Here is an 18,142-nt window from a genome sequence, read left to right on the forward strand (position 1 = left end):
GCCGAATGTCAGAAAATAAAGTTCCTTTGAAAGCGTACATTGGTCATCGCGTACAACAACGGATTCAGTGCTGAATTGGACCACAACAAATAGTTTGTTATTTCCCAAGAAACGTCACTCCAACATGAACTACATGATGCTATCAAGAGAAGATAGACATTGTAGGGCATCCAACAAACGACGAATACTCCAACAATGATAGCCAAGGTCTTTGCTGCCTTTTTGTGCTTCACGTGTGTTATGCTTTCGTTCGCAGACGATTGGTCTTTCTTAGAATTCGACGGAACCCGTTGACTGTTTTTGTTAGGTTGGTTTTGCTCCGATCTGATATTGACGTTGTCATCCGACGATTCATGAGAGGTTGTTGTTCTTAATGCCATTTCGGTGTTGTTGGAACGTTTGGCAATTGCTTGTGAAGTCCCTCTCTTTAAAATGTCGACCTGTCGCGACATTCTACGTATGCTGACGTAAACTCTTGTGTTCAAATATACGATAATAGACATAGGAATCAAGAATTCAATAAAAATCGTAACGATGTCGTAGGTTAAATTGCCAATACCTTCCATTTCGCAATCTTTCTTGTAGTCTATCACAGATTCACCCCTTATACGTTCCCAACCCAGGATCACTGGGGCATAGAAGCATACAGCAAGAATCCAGGATGTGATGATAATACAACTGGCTCTATTCCGAGTTTGAAACACCCAATATCTCATTTTTAATGTCACCAAAAGAAAACGATCGAGGCTGATTAATATGATACCAAAGACTGATGCAATACAAACCGTATAATCGACCACCAACCAAAATCTGCAAACTGTCCGACCGTACGGCCAATGGCCGAACAACAGCCATGCCATGTTCAACGGCAACGACACAACCCCAACTATAAAGTCTGCAAATGCCAGATTCAGAATGTATATATTGCTCACATGTGTACGGATTCCTCTGTCTATAGCAAAAGTGACCAAGACGAGTAAATTCCCCGCAACTGCCAGAAAGATGATGAAAGATAAAATCGTGGCAAGAATGGCAGTTTCTGTCATTGTATATCCGTTGTGATCACTTGCATATGATAAAGTTGTATTTTCAGAAAGTTTGTCGTAGATATCAGCGAGGTTGAAGTCATTCTCCTTCGAAGTATTCATTCTTTTCACACGCAGACTCTCAGTGTTCACTACAGAATTTGGTTTACAGTTCTGCGGCCTGAGCAAATTATTATTACCAGCACCTGTCGTACAAGGTTTGACCCTTTTCTCAGCTCAGTGATGATCAGTTTGTTCTCCACCACTCGCCAACTCGTTATAGTTAATCAGGTATACATAGCTCCCAAAATTTATAGCAGACACTTTTGTACAAGCATGATATCCACCCAATTTGAGAGCTCATATTTTATGGTGTAACTTGTAGAGCGTCAATGAGCATGTCTGGTGAATATTAGAAACTGTGTATATCGAACTCATAACATAATGTATTTATTTTTGTATCAATAGTCAACATGTGGTGAATTAATAAGATTAGTGGCCACTTGTTGTTGAACAAGTAATAATTTCAGCAACATTCAACATATGGATGAGAAATTGGTATTTATTTTGGATTTTGGATTATTTCTGTACTTGATAAAACAATGTGAACCAGCATAGACCAAGTCTGTGTTTGTAACTCAATAATAAAAAAAAACTACTTAAAATGCGTAAAAAGGTTTGCTATTGCACGAACAGGAAGTGATTTGTAAACAAACTGGGTAAACGCATGAAATAATTACTGCATCACATTATAGACCGTTGCTGGAGGGTCTATGATCACATTCAGTCTGCACCCATAGACCCTCCACACACATTTTTTGATTCAGGACAGCTGTTTCACACTCAAGTGTGTAGCATTTTGTACTCATGAATATTCAGTGTTCAACCATTGAATAATGTAGTTCTGCTGTCTCCCATGATGCAATAGCAAACATCTCCTATAAACAAGATCAACTTGATGTTTCTCTGAAATCGCTAATAATTGTAGACGATGTAAAATAATGAAATGACTCTCAGAACCCGGCCCATAGTTTATGAAAATGTCTCTGTTTCCTTGAGTGCTAGTGGCGTACCCCTTTAAGAATCATCGTTCTATCTTCCCCAATGAGTTACTAGTATATTGACACAAAGTGTAGGACCTGGAAACAACTTATCATCATGGAGATATATAGGAAGTCCTTCCTACCTCCACGTTATCACTAAGCAAGCAAGCTTGACGTAGTTTATACTTCATTAACAAAAAATAAAAACTCTTTCACCATGATATAACTTTAAAAGGTGTTCTAACATTAGAATTTAACCGTTGTACATAAATAAATTTCTATAATATGTATATAATTTTAAATTATTCATATGAAATTTGGAATTAATGATACGGCTTTTAATTTTCGCACTTTGCAAAATACATGCTAATAATACACAAAACAATTTTTGCCGAAAGCCAACAGCCGGTCCTCACTTCTCCAGTAGCTCAGTCACCTCGTGTATGTGAAATCGCTAATCATGGAGGTATAAAGGGAGAAATTTTACCAGTGACCCTCAGGCCGTAAATAATGACTTCTCCCTAAGTACACGACATTATTACCTGACCGGGTAAGGAATTAGGACACTCGTTGGACTTTGCACGTCTTCGTAACGTTGAAGGTTTCTTTAAAGCCATTCACGATTCTGTACGACAATTATGAATGAGGAACAGCGGGCTGGAATTTTAGCAGGCAGAAAGAAGTTTATGGAGACTCTAAATGCCAAAAAAGACGACAAAATGCCAGACCTCTACACCGAGGACTGCAGGATTATGGGAGCGGGGAAAGCTGTTACATTCGGAAGGCAAGGCATGTAGAACATTTAAAAGTTGAACATGAAAGTGTCGTATATTTGGTAAATACACTTTTATGACAGGATAATACTAAGTGTCGTGTTTGGTAGCGAAGCTGATTACGGGTAGGGAGTACGGTATACACTCAAACCTGAGAGTAATGCAGTGCTAAATGCAAGTCAGTAACAACGTCCCCTTACAAGGTCATGCGCCATTGTTAAATCCAGATACATATATAAAATAACCATAAATGAGGGGGGGGGGGTTGATAAAGATATGCGGTTATGTGATCAGTATGGTTTAAACTTACTTTTACAAGTTAGAGAGGGGGTGGGGTCTGGATTGGCTACTCAAAGTTTAATAATTACGTGATGACGGTGATCCCTTTTCATCAAGTGGCGGCTTCGGCAAGGGTGAGCGGTTAAGTTTGACCCAGTTTTGAACAAATAGTGCCGTAAAGTTTCAAAGTATATGTCGCGTCAGTTCAGTTGTTTCTCCTTGCGTACTAGGTGCTTAGAATACACAATGAGGTTTGGAAATAAAAAATTATGTCATATCTTCTAGTGAGAGCTGTATGTATGAATGAAACAAGAATACATTTCAATATAAAATAAAGTATTCAATGAATACCATACAACTATGGACTGTGCCCCTCTAATCAAAAATGAAAAAAAAGAAGATATACAGACCGCATTCGTCAATCAATCAATCAATCAATCAATCAATCAATCAATCAATCAATCAATCAATCAATCAATCAATCAATCAATCAACCAACCAACCAACCAACCAACCAACCAATCAATCAATCAATCAATCAATCAATCAAGTTCAAAAACACAGTCAGACATGAAAGACACACATTTATTCTTATTGATGGAAATATATACCCATCATTTAATAACTTTGTGCATGTGGAACACTGAATCTGCAATTTCGTCTAACAGATTTTCACAATTTTACATTCAGAGTCATTGAAGAGGTTCGTAACAGACATTACATGGCATAAACCACACAAATTGAAGAATTAGACTGTTTACTAGGATCTTCATGTCTTCACTAATCATCATATCAGTCAATATAGTGTGACAACCATGGGATTTACTAACGCACGGTTACTTTAATGTTAATCTACAGCACTTGCAGATGAGATAATTGGACTACGTAAGGCCGGGGTTGCAAAGATGACCTTAACCGAAGACGAAGTAGGCATCATTGACGAAAACACTGGGTACACGGTTGGCAAATTTACCACATACCATGAGGATGGGTCGGAGATTGGCAAAGGTGTGGATATCAACATCTGGAAAAAAGTTGACGGTGTTTACCTAATGGATGTGGACATTTGGAATGATATATAGGACCGCATTCCCGTTTAATATTTGAATATAGACTACTCTAGCTATTTCTATGTTTCTCATGGCAACGCCTTTAAAATGATCGGTTGATTGGTCGGTTTAAAAGCAGAGAAGGGGAGCACATTCGGTTGATCCAATGATCGTATATTAATTACTACATTCCGATTACACTACACATATTTACTTTTCTTAGAAATAATGCAAAATGATGGCAAATAAAATATTCTTTGATAAACAGAAGTAAAACCCCACTGGAATGTTATCTAATTATCAATATAATATATATATATATATATATATATATATATATATATACATGTATATATATATATATATATATATATATATATATATATATATATATATATATATATATATATATATATATATATATATATATATGTGTGTGTGTGTGTGTGTGTGTGTGTGTGTGTGTGTGCGTGCGTGCGGGCGGGCGCATGTGTGTACGTGATCAGTACCTCAGTATCTAAATCTAAAGATAATTAAGTCTTACTACTGTACATATCTGTACATGGCGCGTTGACAGCTAACAAAAATAAATGTAGGGGGAGGGAGGGGGGCAAACACTGAAATGTGCATTTTATAATGTAAAAACAACAGTTACGTGCAGTAGCATTTAGTGTAGAGAGGAACTCTACAATATTGAGTACCAACAATTATGTCAAGAGTACAATATTAAACTGATTAACTACGCTCGCTCTTAGACCCCCTCCCCCTGACGTTAGTGGAGGTTCTATGGCTAATAATATTACTTTTGATGGACATGGAACGCCCTCTCCTGAGCCCTTCAAAAATGACCACATGTTTACCCTGACCTATATCTCAGACATCCAATCGTGTTGGTTGGTTGTCTGAACTTTGGTAATAGGCCTAGACAGGTCAATGTTTATCGTCTGATGTCTGGTAACCTCTTGTACTCACTAGATTCAAATTTGTTGCAACTTTGGTGTTGGGTTGTCAGTGTTGTTCACGAATCTTACGACAAATATGAGTGAAGAACAACGATCAGGAATATTAGCAGGCAGGAAGCGTTGGTCAGATCATATGGCTGCTAAAGAAGACGACAAAATTCTTGAGCTGTACACTGAGGACTGCAGAATTATGCCAGGAGGGAAAGATGTTGTAATTGGCAAACAAGGTATGTGTATAAGAACAATTCATATACAAATCTTGTACCGTTGTCAAACTTCATTTGTGCACCTGAATTGGTCATAACTTCATGAGTGCAAAGGTTTTGGAAAAGATGTGATCTTGCAGTGAAATTTAAAGTATCCTTCTGTAGGGGAACCGTCGGCGAGTTCAGTTCTTTTGAATTTCACTGTGGACCGACTTCTCTGTTACTATTGGTCATAAGGACAGGCGCAATGATGGAGGTATTACAGTTTGTGATGATTTACATAGGTGACGGTAATGCGAAATCTTGGGCCGAAATATCACTTAAAATAGCCATTAAAGCCAATACATACAGTATGGACCACAGTGATATATCTTCACTAGTTTGGACAGACATGAAACAGATACAAATATTTGTAAATGTTCCTTTTAAATGTGGTTAGTTGATGGTCAGAACTTACAGCTGGGGGAGGGGGGGAACTGAGGAGAGAAAAAAACTCTCAAAATAGTTAATAGCTTCCCGTGAAATGAACCCAAGAATTTCCCCAGCTACACAGAGATTTGTATATGTGCAAGTATATGGTAACCCCACCCACTCCCTAATGCTAGAAATGTGCAATTATATGGCAACTCCACCCACTCCTGGCTGTTGGCGGGGGAGGGTGTGGGAGTGGGTGTACCCTCACCACGATGGCTGCTGGTGGGGAGGGTGTGGTAGTGGGTGTCCTCATTCAAAATCAAGAGCTGTGTAAAAGATAGAAACATCAATTGTATGTCATACAATCATTTTGGTTAAAATTAAGTCCCCTATCTGGGTTAAATTGGGTTCCATATCTGGGCTAAATCGAGTCCCCCATTTGAGTTAAATTGGTACCCCATCTGGGTTAAATTGGATCCCCAATCTGGGTTGAATTGGGTCCCATATCTGAACTAAATTAGGTCCCTCACCTGGTCCAAATTAGGTCCCTATCTGGGTTAAATTTGGCATCAACCTGTTTCAAATTGGGTTCCTATCTGGGCTAAATTGAGTCCCCTATATTGGTTAAATTGGGTTCCAAATCTGGGTAACTTGGGTCCCTATCTCAACTAATGAAACAGCTAACCAGTTGTGCGTGAGCTTGTGATTAAACAAATGAACTGCTTTGATTTTTTTTCCTTTACAGGAATGGCAGATGAGATAGTCAAATTTCGTGAGGCTGGTGTTGTTAAAGTGATCTCGCCAACGGACGAAATTGGCACTATCGACGAAATCACTGCGTATTGTGTTGGAAGATTCACCACATACGGTGAAGATGGGTCGGAGATTAGCAAAGGCGTGGATCTCAATATCTGGAAGAAAATTGACGGTGTTTACTATCTATACACGGATATTTGGAACATGGCGTAGGATTGTATTTGAAATGGAGACAAAGATGAAAGAAATGTAGTTATGGTGGAGTGTTCATCATAGACATAGTAAAATTATAATCAAAGGACACAATCGTATGTTAACATTTTAATAACATTCTATATACCAATCAACAATTACATACTTTTAATCCAGTAATGTATTGTGTGGAAATTGTCAAAATTCTCCAGAAGCAATAGAACATGTCTCTTTTAACTGTATACATACAAAAGCCATCCGGAAAGATACTGTAATGTAATAGGAAGATCTCTTCAGTACCCTTAAAACAATGCTCGATTTTGGGTGATCCAGGGGACCGAGTCGTTTTTCTTTTTTCTTTTGTTTTTAATAGTTTTGAGTATATATGTGTACTTTTTCAAAGATTCTGATCAAATTCCATCTTTTACAAGTTTTGTGTTACGTCTTAAGAAATGATAAGAGACCGAATTGTATCTTGCAAGAATTAAGGTATTAGATCACCCAAAATAAAGGTACATGTATTTCAAACAATGGCAGATCATTGTCTTCTGGAACGTTATGGAAATTTCCATGACTTTAGTCACTACTATTCATGAGATGTGTGAATAAATAGTATATAAACCACCAAAAAGCAAATGGTGTTGTTGTGAAAACTAATGCCTTGTATTGTTTGTAATTTACATAAAACTGTAAGATGTGAAAATGTCTCTTCAGCTATACCATTTAAACAAAGCATAGAATTCATAGAGATTACCTATTCAATACCCAAACAATAGCATGGCTGTTTTTTTTCAATAGGTTAACATCTATTTTACCTAATCAGTATGCAAATTATGTATGCAAACATACATGTGTATTTATATGGGTATTTATATGTATATGTATATGTATATGTATATGTATATGTATATGTATATGTATATCTGTGTATGTATGTATGTATGTATGTATGTATGTATGTATGTATGTATGTATGTATGTATGTATGTATGTAATGCATATATGCATCCATGCATGTATGTATGTATGTATGTATGTATGTATGTATGTATGTATGTATGTACTTCATTATTTGAAGTTTGAAGGTTGCATTCTTAAGGTATTGCCCAATTAATTATGCAAATGATTCAGAATGATTTTGAGCTGTATCAATTAACCGTAGAATATGCAACACATGTGCTGAAGTTTATTAAATTTGATGCTTGAAAATACCGAAAATCTTTAATTATGTTGATTACTACTAAAGTTACGCTATATCAACATGCTTTATATTGCTACAAATGTATCATCGCTGTATATACTAGATCATGTGACATTTGAAGCATGTATTCTAAATGTTAACGATAAATACTGAAATCGAAATTTTATGCAAATGATTAATTAATATTCATGATGGTTGTCAAATCTAATCAGTTCTAGCCATTACCCATATGAGTGTGTACTAAATTTTGTGTGAATTGAGCCAGTCGTTTTGAAAAAATAATGAGACAGAAAGACCGAAAAACAGAGACAGACAGACAGACAGACACACAGACACAGACAGACAGACAGACAGACAGACAGACAGACAGACAGACAGACACAGACACACACACACAGACAGACAGACAGACAGACAGACAGACACACAGACACACAGACATGCACACAGTACGAGCTTTCGGAAATTTATCGCCGGGTAATATGCCCTCATCGTTCAAAAATAGAAAGTTTCAAGGACATGATTAACTTAAATTGATTTGACCCGACCGAGTTCATGAGTTAGACCTCTGGTACAGAGCTCTGGTACTCACTTGATTCAAATTTGACTTGTCTTGTTTTGTTTTGTCTGTTTCTGTACTTGTTGTAATCTTGGAGTTGTATTGTACTATTCACGAATTTTAAATGGCTGATATGAGTGATGAACAGCGATCAGGAATGTTAGCAAGCAGAGACCGATTTGCAGAACTTTTGAACGCTAAACAAGACGCCAAAATGACAGACCTCTACACCGAGGACTGCAGAATTATGGCAGCAGGGAAAGATGTCGTAATTGGCAAACAAGGTATGTACACGAAAACATTTGACATGAGAATCTTGTCAGTATCGTTGTTAAGCTTCAAATTCAATTGTGCACTAGTATGATTAGAGTGGATCCGAGGAAATATTTTCTTGTGAAATATATGTTTTAATTTGACCATTGTCCCAGTGTCGCGCCACGTCGTGTCGCGTAGGCAATTAATGGTAACCCTAGTCCGGGGTCTATCAATCATGCATGCATGCATGCATGCATGCATGCATGCATACATACATACATACATACATACATACATACATACATACATACATACACACACACATACATACATACATACATACATACATACATACATACATACATACATACATACATACATACAAAACAAAACTATTCGTTTTTTTAAATTGATTTCCAAACAAACAGGAGAACATACACGATGGATGTTGTTTTGTTCAAAAGTAGGAAGTAACAACGGATGAAAGTTCAATTGGAAAGTAGGTGGTGAAAATGGAATCGAAGTTTTAGTTTTCCCTCTTTCGCACATGTATTTTTGGAATTAAAGGACTAAATAAAAGAATACTTTCTGGTTTGTTGAGGTTATAACAATGCTAGTAGGTAAGATTTTAATCAAAATACAGGGGAGCAGAATGTGGAGGTGGGTTTGTGAGGTTTGTGAAATTCAAGGACTAAAAGATTGTTATCTGGCGTTTGTTAACATGCCAAGGTGTTGCCGATACCCTCTCCTGATCGTAATTGAAATTTGTATTCAAACTAACATCGAGAAAAATTATCAAAAATTGTTGCATGCCATGAACCTTTTCATTTTTTATGGCAAAATACCGTGGATTCAAGATACTAAGCCACGTCAGTATTCTTAATTGATTTGATGGCAGTGTTTCGTTTTGACAGTTTGACATGAATCTGTAACAGCTTATACAAGATATTTAGGCCAAAGCGTACCATACAACATCAAATCATTGGTGTACTGTGACCTGATTTCAGCCATCTTTTGAACGGCTATGTGGAATTCTTCCCCTAGCGACCTACACGCAGTCAAAATGGCAGTGACATCGGCCTGAGGTAGTAAGATTTACCTTGTGACGGTAATAGGTAATCTCAAGCTCGAAAAAACTCAACACGTAAAATCGCAATGAAATTCAATAGTTTTGGCACACTTGTTGAAAATCTTCAAGTACATTGTTTAAGAACCATGAACAGTGATTAATTCATCATTTTTTTGTCCCAAGAGGCAGAAAGGGTGATGCCCTTAGGCCTAAAAAAATGTGTGGTTCCGATTTCGCTCAATTTTAGAATAGGTGGGGTAGGTGAAGCTCTTGGGAAAGTTAGTGTACTAAAATGTTACCTTAATATCATTTATTACTGAAAGTCAAGAGCTGTGTTAAAGATAGAAATATTAACTGAACGTTATCTAATCATTTTGTGTTCCCTATATGGGTTAAATTGGGTCCCCTATCTTGGTTAAATTGGGGTTGAATAGGGCCCCTATCTGGGTTAATTGTGTCCCCTATCTGGTTAAATTGGGCCCCCTATCTTGGTTAAATTAGGCCCTTATCTCGGTTAAATAGGGCCCCTGTCTGGGTTAAATTGTGCCTCCTATCTGGGTTAAATTGGGTCCCCTAGTTGGGCTAAATAGAGTCCCCTATTTGGTTTAAATAGGGTCCCCTAGGTGGGTTAAATTGGGTGCCCTATCTGAGATATATTGGGCTCCCTTTTGAGGGTTAAATCGGGCCACTGTCGCTATTATTTCCGGGCTCTAATCTCACACATAGAGTGCTGCGAGTACCTTGGATTAAACACCACTGATATGAACTTATCTTTGATTTTGTCTTATACAGGAATCGCAAATGAAATTGCCGTATTACGTAAGATTGGGGTCGCTAAGATTACCACGACATGTGACGAAGTAGGCCACATTGACGAAAATACTGGTTACACGACTGGAAAATTCACCTTATACCGTGAAGATGGGTCGGAGATAGGCAGAGGTGCGGATGTCAGTATCTGGAAGAAAGTTGACGGTGTTTACCTTTTACATGTGGACATTTGGAACCACACGTAGGATTTTATATATCAAGACAACGAAGACAAGAAAGAAATATTGTAGAGGATTCATTGCCCGTAATGAAATAATTGTTAACTTTTGCACACCACAGTCTACTAATTTTTATTAATCTTACCACTTTAGTCTTCTTTGCTGTTGTTGGGTTAATGTACGGACATTAAGTTTTGATATACACAAATGTATTACATGTACATTATCTATGTTGTAATAATAAACCTACTAAACTCCCACAACAATATTGTCTACTTGTTGATTGAATTATTATTAGAATAGTCTGAAAAGGTGGTACCACAAGGATCAGTTTCAGGCCCAGTAGTGTTGTTGTTCTGAATGACATTGATGCAGGTATCTAGGCATAAATAAATAAAAATTGAAAATGACTATTACTAAAGTTTATAGGAAAATATAGGAATTCTAAGGACCATACCTCCCTGCAGTGTGATTTGAATCGTTTTGTTGATTTGTCTGGTCAGGCAAATTGCTGATTGGTAAATGCTAAGTTGTACATATGGGCACACAGAACCCTAAACTACATGAAGGACACCACCCTGAAAGACGTCGAGGGGAAGGATGTAGGCGTAATTATAGTGCACAACAGACTGAAACCACGTAACCAATTCTCCGAAGCATTGAAGAAAGCTAATACAGTATTTGGAATGATCAAAAGAACCTTCGCATCACGCGTCAAAAGACATATTTCTCATATTAGACAAGTCATATCTTGAAAATGCCTCACAAGCATGGTCACCATGGTTAAATATGACATAACCTGAGAAAGTATAAGGGCTGAGTCACCAAAAGTAACCAGTGTATGCCAGGATAAACCACACAAAGACAGGGTATCAATATTACATGCACATCTAACCACACGTCTTGTAATAAGCCGTATATGAGGGGACATACTACATCACAGGTCTACAAAATTATCAACAGCATGTATTGACAACTGCTCTGTTCGCAGACAGTGGAGAAGTTCCACTAGTACTGTCTATGGTTTCACTGGGGAAATGTATATAAACCATAATATGAGACCATATCAGTAAAATCACTGTCTTCACACAGACTCAGTGTAGTGGCGATAGTGGGAAGCAACCATTTCCTTTCAAAATTGCAATCGAGCCCTTGCCAATGATTCTGGGACTTGTGGACCCCCTTTCACGCTCGATACTGTTACTCGGTCAAGCAAGTAATTATCTCTGAGCAATGTTACTCGACGGTCTGTGTCTATTTTTACACTTGACCAATAACACTCGTTCACTCCAATACAGTCAATTCTATTCACAGTTCCATGATCAATCGAACCTTAAGGGGAAACACCTGAGTTCGTACAGAATCAACGCTTGTTAAGCCAATGTTACTTCCCAGCAGTCGGGCTCAGATCTTAGACCAGCAGTAACCATTTCGTTCCACCCTAAATCCAGTTCAAATCTAGTCGTCAATGTCTAGATCCACTCCAGCCTCATTTCTAGTTCTTCCTTAATAGCTTTTATTACGAATGCCATATTATAACAATTTTAAAACCGTCTCTACTGGTTGAATAGAATCCTACAGTGGTTATATGGCAGTGGAAAAATGAATAATTTGAACGCATGCCAAAAGATTACGATCATAGTCGATCACGTTTGCCTTCGACGAAAATTGTAAATAGTTTGTCCGAATAAACATGTTTTTCACTCAACATTTGAAAATATTACGTATTGTTATCACAATAAGGGAACATTACAGTTTGTTGTCATAATAAAAGCATTTGTCAGTCTAAAGTGTCTATCAAACTTAAAAATGAGTAAATTAATTTTACAACTATATTAAAATAAAATGAAATGAGAATTAGCCTTGTAACAATAGCATTTTAACCCCATGTTTTTGAAGCATTTGAACAGGGAGGAGGGCTTAAAGGGTTCACCAACTGTGAGATGAGCTGATCTTTTATTTGTTTATTGCAAATGAAATAACAGAATTAAGAAAGATTGACCTCGACATGATTGACCTTGACATGATTGCTACACGAAAATACTGGATACACGGTTGGAAAATTCACCATATATCGTGAAGATGGATTGGAGGTAGACAAAGGTGTGGATCTTAATGTCTGAAAGAAAGTTGACGGTGTTTACATTCTACATGTAGAACCACACGTATGATTGAAATCAAGTCGACGGAGAAAGAAACACTGTAGAGGATTCGTTGCAGTAAAATTGTAATTGTCAGCGGTTACACACCACAGTGTGCGTACTCCAAAATGACAACCTTTTACACTTTACATATTGATGAATCATTTGGCACTTCGCCGGACTGGTCACATAACTATATATAAACAAACAACTGATTTTGTCTTTCTACAACAATAAGGTAATAAACATTTGAATAAACACGTTATGACTACACCATGACAAGTAGTAAACAAGTGTAAAGTCTAAAATAAAGATGTAGTATTTAGACCACGGACCGAGACTTTGTAATGGGACTCCGGATTGACTAGTATACCACCAGAGTTTAATACCCCCGGTGGATCTAGTGTCCCTGGGGATACCTGGTCCCCTGTTTTGTAGCACCCCACCACTTTCCGTGCTTTGTAGACCACTTTCTTCCCTGGCTTCTTGAATTGGCCATTTGCATGAGGATTTAGGTATTTAATTTTAGACTTTTAATTTATAAAACAATTTTATCATTGCTTCCTACTTGAAAAATCAATGTGAAACAACATCAACTAAGTCTGTGTTTGTAACTCAATACATTGCAAGAAGCTAAAAACAATGTGTAAAAAGTTTATTATTGTACGTACAATATGCAATAACAAACATTTTTACACATGTATTAATCTTTTGCAAAGTATTGAGCTACAAACAAGGACTTGGGATGTGTTTTTTCACATTAATTTTTTCAAGTAGGAAACCATGATATTTTTTTAAATATAAATTCAAAATTCAAAATAAATACTCAATCTATATGGCATGATTTTCTCTCCTCCTTTTACCGTTCACAAGAAAATCATGCCAACATTGACAATCTCCAGATAGCTACAGGCCAATAGGTGTACATGTATATAAATCATAGTTTCAACAATCCTTGTGGAAAATTAATGCCCTCATAAATATTGGTTTGAATGCCCAACCCCCGGCACTGACTGTTTCCTAAAAAAAATAATGATTTTAAAACAGTGACTTTGTTGTTGTGACGTGTTTGAGTCATTTTCTGTCTGTGTTCTCACATTGTAATTTACCAAAGTGTTTCATGGTGGGAAGGATGTGATTCAGTAAACGTACCCAGCCTTAACTTGTAAATCATTACACAGAACACTGACCGCTTCTTGTTTTGTCATTGGTTCCGACTAATTATAAGTGTGTATCCCTGACCCGAATGACCCAATGACGTCATCGAAGTTGACACCATACATGGTCACATGATTTGAAGCTGTAAACAAGTGCAAAAGTACGTGCATATCATGTTTATAAGCAGGCGGTTTGCAGTGAACTCACATTAGGATCACAATTCTCACTACAGGTAAGACTGTCGAGTTCTATTTATCTCTGAACGGCGGCGAAATGCTATAATCATATGCCGACGGCGATAGTTGTACCACTTGCATGTCACCGACCACTGTCCTTTCGTAGTTGACGAGGTGTTTATCATTACCGTTCATGTGTAACGCAGTCCAATTTCTCTTTTCAAAGTACTTGTTGTCGTTCACGCTCGTCACACGGACGCACATACAACCTTACTTGAGGACACGAAGTGACACCATCTTGTGTTTGCGCTTGTCTAGAATAATATTGACATTTTCGGGGTATTTGACCTTGAATGTATACAACAATCAAGTTGCTGGTAAGATAGTGAAGTGTAAAAAAATCCAAATCATGTTATTGGAGTTAAATTAGGCCTTCGCTGCGCTGGCAACTCTGCACCACCCCGACTTGTGTTACGTGTTTGTTTGTTTGTTTGTTTGTTTGTTCGTTCCAATGCGGCATGCCTTATCCTATTTACGTGACCCCTACTTACTGGTCATCCACCTCTTATCTGGCCTCAAACTACTTAAATTGCTATCGTCCTATTTCTGTAGTGGTCTGTATAGTACACTATGGAGGTTTAACTCATGAGTGGACCGAGCTCAAGCATACTTCTGTTCCCACCGCTTCATTTACTGTCACTCATAATAAGTCCCTTTACTGCAGCACCAGTAAAGGTACAACAATGTTTATGTGACGGCGGCCAAAAGTTTGTCCCGTGACTTGTCAAGGACAAGCCCTCCTAACGTATACTAACCGGGACTCGATTCTGGCAATATTCATTTCCTCATTGTGTTAAGGGACGATGACGTCAGAATCGAGTCTCTCAGCTGGACGAGACACCTACATGCGCACATTTCTGTTATTGACCAAGAGTGAGTACTTGATATTACAGGCGTAGCCTTTAAAGCGATCGATACTTTCACAGTGCACAGTCTAAAAAGACCAGGCCACTATAGCGTATTGTGTTAAAAGCCCAACAGTCCAACTAGCGTTCGAAGTTGGACAGATCCGGAGTGTAGTTTTTTTTATCAGTATTTCAGATCAAAGCGTCCATTCTGTAAGTCACGCAACAGATGCTGTTTTGACCGTACTTTTAGTTACACTTGTCCCAGAAAATCAGAATGATCGGCATATGAATTAATCTTTCTGGTCGTAAATAGCGGTTTGTGAGCCTGTTATTTTATTTCAGTCAAAGAATTGCGTAACAAATCACGAAACTTTAATGACTTATAAAACATGTATTGTAAAAGAATGCAGACCCCATCTATGTAGCCTTGCGTAGCTTAGTATTGAAGTGGCGTAAATGAGACAATCACAAACTCCCAGAGATGTAGTTCATCGTTCAGTTTAAAAACACACACACACACACACACACACACACACACACACACACACACACACACACACACACACAAAATTTATTTCGGTACATGAAATTCAAAACACGAAAAAATGTTTAAATGGATCGTATCGCAATAAAACTTGATATTTTTTTTTTGCAAAGACAAAAACAGATCTACATAAAGTAGCTCTTGTCGAATGCATTTATCCAGTGACACACCTAACCACCATCTCTGTCCTATCCAGGGATAGTATGAGACGTGCAGTACCACTTTTGACTGTCTACAGCCCAATGAACCCCGGATCGGTAATAGTTGATGGAAAATCAGCTATAGGGTCTCTTCATCAGTCGCAGTTGTTGTGATAAATTCACCCCCCCCCATATTTGTTTGCCCAGAGTTTACTAGTATTGTTCATCAAGTAGAGTACGTGGATAAATTAAGTATCAAAAGGTGGAACTTCATCTCATACTCACCACATTTACACATCCTTTACTTAAACTTTACCCTGGGTGGAAAGACATGGTGAAATGTGACTTTTTGTATAGTGGCATGCATGCATTGTGTAAAACAACTAGAATTCGTGGTCTAGAAGTAGTCCATAACATGTTTTCATGTGTGTGTTTTTTCCTACAGATAACATCACGTAAATATTTTCCTTCCGTTGCATAGTGAACAAAATATCTAGTTAACCTATCATGGCTAGTGATGATGAACTGAAAGATAAGTGTATTGAAACTCAACGTAAATGGACATCCTTGTATAATGTTGGTAACATAAGAATGTTGGTTGAATTGTATGATTGCAATGCCACAATGATGGCACCTGGTTTGCCGCCAAAAGTAGGCAGAGAGGGTAAGTCAATATTAGTTCTCTCCCATTTGGTTTTTGTCATTCTTGTTCTGTTCAAATGCCGAATTTCATGACGAATTTGATGATAATACTATATCATGTATGCGGGGGTAAATTTGAAAATATTTGGAAAATAAGGATTTAACTGTTAATGATTGAATAAGATTGTAGATGTTGTACACATGATTTAATGGACAACAACTGTCTAACAATCTAGTAGGGTGGGGGTGGGGTGGGCTGATATGACAAGAAATGACACCTCTATTCAAGTAACACATGATGTCAACAAATGTTAATCTATCCTTCACCTAATTGGAATGTTTTTAGAAAGGGGGATGTATAGAATGTATTTGCACAAAAATGAGTATATATTTGCATGTTAAACATTTTCTTAAACGTTCGTACTCGAGCTTAATGGTAATTTATAACATATTCAATAATTATTTGCAGGCATCGGTGTAGGTCTCAGCGAAATGCGTAAAAAGATAGCCTCCTATCACCCACATGCCCCTGACGAAGTTGGACGAATCAACGGCGACGATTTGATCTACTTCACGTCTGGATTCACCTGTTATAACCCGGATGGAGAACCGCTATATCCAGGCAAAGGCGTCTTTATGTTGAAGAAAGTGAAAGGAGAGTATCTCGTGTATACTGATTGTTTTAATTACAATACAAAAGTGTGAGATTCCGGCCGAGAGTTCTGGGACTTTGTCTGCTGTCTAGGTCAAAGGTCGCGAGATTTCATATATGAGACACTGAAAAGAATTTTGTGATTGTTTTTATACGAAGTGTAACGTCAGTTATATGCGACTGTTTAATCATGTTAGAAATTGATACAATGGTTTAATAATCTAACAATGTACTCAGCTTTAGGCCAGGCGGTGGAGTTTTGAGACCTTAAATCGAAAAGGCCACGGAGAAAGTTAGGAGGTGGAGTTAACTGCTGCAGGGTATGCAGCTTTCTGCTTGAACAGTCGATAAATACTTCTTTCTTTTTCGAAGTAAAAAGTCGATTATGCAAAAATGCCATTTCTCTTTTTATTTTTTATTTTTTATTTTTAAAAAGTTGAATATGGCATGTAGAAATAAAGTAACTGCTGTTTTAAATTTTTGATAAAACGTTGAAAGTGCATTTTATGAAGTAATGAAAACACGGACACTAAAAATATGTTTATAAGTTATTTTCAATTGTACACGGTGTATGTCTTTACTTTTTACATTTTTTAAAAATAAGTTACGACCTGTCCAAAATTAAAGGCATATAGTTATCAGCGCCAATGAATGTGGCGATATTACAATAAAGTTGACCTTTTTCACACATGATGGTGGTGCTGTTTCTTTTAATTAAGTCAATAGATGTCCTATGAACTTTTATCACACACTTTGAATACTATATAATACCTATACATCGCCAGAAATGACAATTCGTTTTCTTGTCAGTTTTCTGAGAGAACAAAATAAAGGAATGACTGTATAATAAGGTAAATTAGATTAATTTGGAATCTATATTTTTAGTATTTATGCTTGATTTGAAGGGGAGCCCCACTCCAGGGAACAAGGTTTTTTCATAAACTTTGGGATCTGGAGACTCATTTCCTGCACATTACGCACGATTTCCGATAAATACCAAGTTGAACTT

At 37.3% G+C, this 18,142-nt stretch overlaps 3 protein-coding genes across 4 annotated transcripts; all 3 read left to right on the forward strand.

The window, feature by feature from the left end:
- Nucleotides 1–5,183: 5,183 nt before the first annotated feature.
- On the forward strand, nt 5,184–6,720 carry LOC144437893 (uncharacterized). Its single transcript, XM_078126925.1, has 2 exons — nt 5,184–5,358; nt 6,497–6,720. The coding sequence occupies exons 1-2, from the start codon at nt 5,208–5,210 to the stop codon at nt 6,718–6,720; spliced, it is 375 nt and encodes a 124-aa protein (XP_077983051.1). The 5' UTR covers nt 5,184–5,207.
- Nucleotides 6,721–8,457: 1,737 nt separating this feature from the next.
- LOC144438312 (uncharacterized) lies at nt 8,458–10,951 on the forward strand. Its single transcript, XM_078127374.1, has 2 exons — nt 8,458–8,743; nt 10,576–10,951. Exons 1-2 carry the CDS (start codon nt 8,584–8,586, stop codon nt 10,797–10,799), a joined length of 384 nt encoding a protein of 127 aa, XP_077983500.1. The 5' UTR covers nt 8,458–8,583; the 3' UTR covers nt 10,800–10,951.
- Nucleotides 10,952–14,201: 3,250 nt separating this feature from the next.
- On the forward strand, nt 14,202–17,836 carry LOC144437517 (uncharacterized). 2 transcript variants are annotated; one of them, XM_078126458.1, is made up of 3 exons: nt 14,202–14,303; nt 16,285–16,503; nt 16,951–17,835. In XM_078126458.1, the coding sequence occupies exons 2-3, from the start codon at nt 16,347–16,349 to the stop codon at nt 17,184–17,186; spliced, it is 393 nt and encodes a 130-aa protein (XP_077982584.1). In that variant the 5' UTR covers nt 14,202–14,303; nt 16,285–16,346; the 3' UTR covers nt 17,187–17,835. The 2 variants fall into 2 exon arrangements, with proteins under 2 accessions (XP_077982584.1, XP_077982585.1); XM_078126459.1 differs by lacking the exon at nt 14,202–14,303 and adding an exon at nt 14,600–14,624 and having other exon boundaries at nt 16,951–17,836.
- Nucleotides 17,837–18,142: the final 306 nt, after the last annotated feature.

The sequence above is a fragment of the Glandiceps talaboti genome, chromosome 7, assembly GCF_964340395.1.
Source record: "Glandiceps talaboti chromosome 7, keGlaTala1.1, whole genome shotgun sequence".
NCBI classification, from domain to species: Eukaryota; Metazoa; Hemichordata; class Enteropneusta; family Spengelidae; genus Glandiceps; species Glandiceps talaboti.

Excerpts from the sequence above, each read along its gene's own strand:
- LOC144437893 (XM_078126925.1), top strand. The coding sequence starts at position 5,208 with ATGAGTGAAGAACAACGATCAGGAATATTAGCAGGCAGGAAGCGTTGG. Across the intron at positions 5,359-6,496 it reads TGTTGTAATTGGCAAACAAG|GAATGGCAGATGAGATAGTC; the intron begins GTATGTGTATAA and ends TTTCCTTTACAG.
- LOC144437517 (XM_078126458.1), top strand. The coding sequence starts at position 16,347 with ATGGCTAGTGATGATGAACTGAAAGATAAGTGTATTGAAACTCAACGT. Across the intron at positions 16,504-16,950 it reads GCCAAAAGTAGGCAGAGAGG|GCATCGGTGTAGGTCTCAGC; the intron begins GTAAGTCAATAT and ends AATTATTTGCAG.
- LOC144438312 (XM_078127374.1), top strand. The coding sequence starts at position 8,584 with ATGGCTGATATGAGTGATGAACAGCGATCAGGAATGTTAGCAAGCAGA. Across the intron at positions 8,744-10,575 it reads TGTCGTAATTGGCAAACAAG|GAATCGCAAATGAAATTGCC; the intron begins GTATGTACACGA and ends TGTCTTATACAG.